At 47.9% G+C, this 3,507-nt stretch overlaps 1 protein-coding gene across 1 annotated transcript in view; it reads right to left on the reverse strand.

Annotated features, from left to right (window-relative positions):
* Positions 1-2,113, reverse strand: part of NOXA1 (NADPH oxidase activator 1) — a 25,919-nt gene extending 23,806 nt beyond the window's left edge. Inside the window, exon 1 of the mRNA XM_015423100.1 lies at positions 1,940-2,113. Within this exon, the coding sequence (XP_015278586.1) occupies positions 1,940-2,113 (174 nt within the window). The remainder of the gene's footprint in view (positions 1-1,939) is intronic.
* Positions 2,114-3,507: the final 1,394 nt, after the last annotated feature.

Below are 3,507 nucleotides of genomic sequence, written 5' to 3' on the forward strand. Positions count from 1 at the left end.
TTTATTGTTTTTTTATTATTTATTTTATTTATTAATTAAGTTTTATTCAGGTACAATCTCTCCCTCCTCTGCGAGGACAGATCAGCACGTGTGTCCCCCCCCCCCAATAGCTAGCAATCCAAAACAGTGGGTGTTGCCTTTTGACACACTTCCAGTGATGTCAGGGTGTGTGGCATATGCAAATAAGATATGCTAATGAGTTATGCTAATGAGCTCCTGCACCTCTTTATCTACGAAATGACCCCTAAATATAGGTATCACCTTCCCTGACTTCTCAGCTTTCATTCTTTAAAAGTGCTGAAGTTTTTACAGCTAGATTTGAGTCCAGTAGCACCCTAGAGACCAACAAGATTTTGGGGGTATGCGCTTTCAAGAGCTAAAGGGAGCTTCGACTCACAAAAGCTTGTACTCGAAAAATCTTGATGGTCTCTCGGAGGCTACTGGACTCAGATCCAGGTGTTCTACCGCAGACCAACACGGCTGCCCTCAGAAACTAGAAAAGTTTTTAGAGCCTGATGTTCTGATTGCTGTTTTTATTGTCCTTTGTCCACAAGGCAAGATGGCTTTATTTTTGTTAGCTGCCTTGGGTTTCAATTTTAGGGGGAGGAAAAGGTAACTCTGGCCCCGGTCACACGAGAGGTTTTGGGCTGGGAGAGGGATGGATCGGGGGCGCAGCAAATGGGCGCGATCCCACTGCAACATCTGGGAAGCGGTGCGCACCCATCCCCAATCCAGCCCTTCTGCCCAAAACGCAGCAGCAAAAATAAACCACCTACTGAGGTGGTTCTTCCGGCAAGGCCGCATCTAGGCCGGCCGTGGGATCGCCGGCGTGTCCTTCCGCTGGTGCATCCCCGGCTCCTGGCGAACTGCGCATGCTCACACATGCGCAGTTCGGCAGCCTCCCCCTCCTGACCGTGGCTTCCTCCCCGGCATCTGATTGTGCTGGGAAGCAACGGCGCTGCGGCTCAGGGGATCTGTGGGATCCCGCCGCCGCGGCTCTGATTAGCCGCACTTTGCCGATTGTTTTTTCTGCCATGTGGCAGGGACCTCTATACATCTTTTTAATACAGAATAGGGATGCCAGTCTCTAGGTGGGATCTGGGGATCGCCAGGAATTACAGCTCATCTCCCGACTACAGAGATCAGTTCCTCTGGCCCTGACCTGGATAGCCCAGGAAAGCCCGACCTTATCAGAACTCGGAAGCTAAGCAGAGCCAACCCTGGGAAGTACTTGGAAGGGAGACCTCCAAGGAATACCAGGGCTAGGACACAGAGGCAGGCAATAGCAAATCACCTCTCTGAAAGCAACCAAACCCCACTAGGGGTCACCAGAGGTGTTCCCTCTAAGATGAGTTAGTATGTGCTAGCTCAGTTCTTTAGCCTCCAGCTCACACATTTTTGTCTTAGCTCAGGAAGGATGGCTCCAGAGCAAACCAATTTATGCAGTAGCCAAATTGCTTGCTCACAACTTTAATGCCAGTGGCTCACAAAGCAGAATTTTTGCTCACAAGATTCCACAGCTTAGACGGAACATTGGCCACCAGAAGTCACCATGACTTCTAGGCATGCAAGTGCGTGCGCGCACACACACCAGTTCCCCTGGGAAAAGATGGGGGCATTGGAGGGTAGACTCTATAGTATTGTACCCCCCTACGAGGTCTCTGTCCTCCCCAGGCTCCACCCCCAAATCTCCAGGAGCTCCCCAACCTGGAACCTCCCCAACTCCCCCGGCCAGTGATCAGGGGGATTTGGCAACTCTAATACAGAAATAACTGTTGTCTGTCCTAAATCTTCTGCCTCTCAACCTTATCAGGTAACCTCTGAGTTTTAGTCTTTCGAGAGAGGGAAGAAAGGCTCCCTCCAACCACATTCTCCACATCATGCATTATTTGAAGCCTGGGTTTGTTGCTAATTAATGTATAAAATGGCTGTGACTTACCTCCAGTGCTTCTGCCAGGTTTCCTTTTAAGAGATGGATGCAGCCAATGTTGAACTCAATCTTCGAGGGAGGCCCTTCGATGCTTTGGAAGATCTTTAAGGCCAATGCCCAGTCACCCTCCTCCAGAGCCAGGATGCCTTGGTGCCAGTTCCTTACCAGGTCTCGGTAGGCCATGGTCTCACTCGGGAACTGTTTGGAGCTTGCTCTGATGCTTCTTGCTTTGTTTTCAGACCCGTGCAAACCAGGAAGTTCAGGATCCTCAAGTTCAAGCCAGGCTTGCCTTTATTGCTCAATATGAGCACAAGGAAATGCCACTCAAGGAGACACCTGAGCTCCCAGGACAAAGCTTTGTCTGTCTGTGCGGGACTCAGAGGGTTTTCTGTTCCCTGTGATCGCTTCAATTGTGCCTGTACCTATTGGCTCCTGGGACAGTTTTCCTCATGGTGTGATCAGGTTTCTGGCATGTGCCAAATGTTACAATTCTGAACATTTTGGGAGTTTTGTACCCAGGGGAAACCACCTTCATTTTAAAATCTTTCCTATTTTTACCCCTTCAGTGATTCCCAGCTCGGAACCGGGGCATGTTAGTATTCTGCAAGAAAAGATAAGGCTCCAATGACACATAAAGCACACCTCCACAGAGGAGTTTGTCTGCTGTATCTCTGTATGAGCTCTTTGTATGGTCTTCTTTTGGTTATTCTCTACTGGGGATCGGTAGATGCCGCTGGATCTGCATCAGCTGTAACTGGATTATTCAGTCCCTTCCAGTTGAAATGATGCTGCAAAATGACCAGAACTTAAGAGACTGCTGCCCATTGCAAGTCTGTGCCAGTCACTGCCCCTTCCAAGTATGAGTCATGGTTTTAGGCTTGGGAATGCCTGCTCACATATGGGCATCCCTATCACCAGAAAAGATCTTGCTTCAGCTACTTTCTGTTCAAAGCTAAATTATTTCACACAGATTTTAGGGGAGCCTCAAAAGGGAACTGTCTCTGAGATTTTTGCAATATGCAAACATATTTAATCAAGTGATTTTAAATAAGTTTCTTGGAAGCCAGTTAAACAATTTCCATTTGTCATGTCAAAAATTACAAGGAATGGATAAAGACAGAACATAAGAACATATGAGACGCCAATGTTGGATCAGGCCAATGGCCCATCAAGTCCAACACTCTGTCACACAGTGGCCAAAAATACCAAAAATACCAGAAGAGCCTTGATGGATCAGATCAGGGGTCCATCTCATCTAGTATCCTGTTTCACACAGCAGCCAAACCAGTTGTGCCAGAAGGCCAACAAACAGTGCACAGGAGTTAAGGCCTTCCCTTGATGCTGCTTCCTAGTACTGGTAATCAGAGTTTGGCTGCCTCTGTATATGGAGGTTCCTTTAGTCACCATGGCTAGTAGCCACTGATGGAGCTCTCCTCCTTGAATCTGCCTAACCCCCTTTTAAAGACATCTATGCCTGTGGCCACCACTACATCTACTGACATTCTACTACTACTGAATTCTGCAATTCCTTTACTTGTTGAGTAAAAAAGTATTTCCTTTTATCTGTCCTGAGTGTA

Source organism: Gekko japonicus, unplaced genomic scaffold, assembly GCF_001447785.1.
Source record: "Gekko japonicus isolate JY-2015 unplaced genomic scaffold, Gekko_japonicus_V1.1 scaffold454, whole genome shotgun sequence".
Taxonomy (NCBI): Eukaryota; Metazoa; Chordata; class Lepidosauria; order Squamata; family Gekkonidae; genus Gekko; species Gekko japonicus.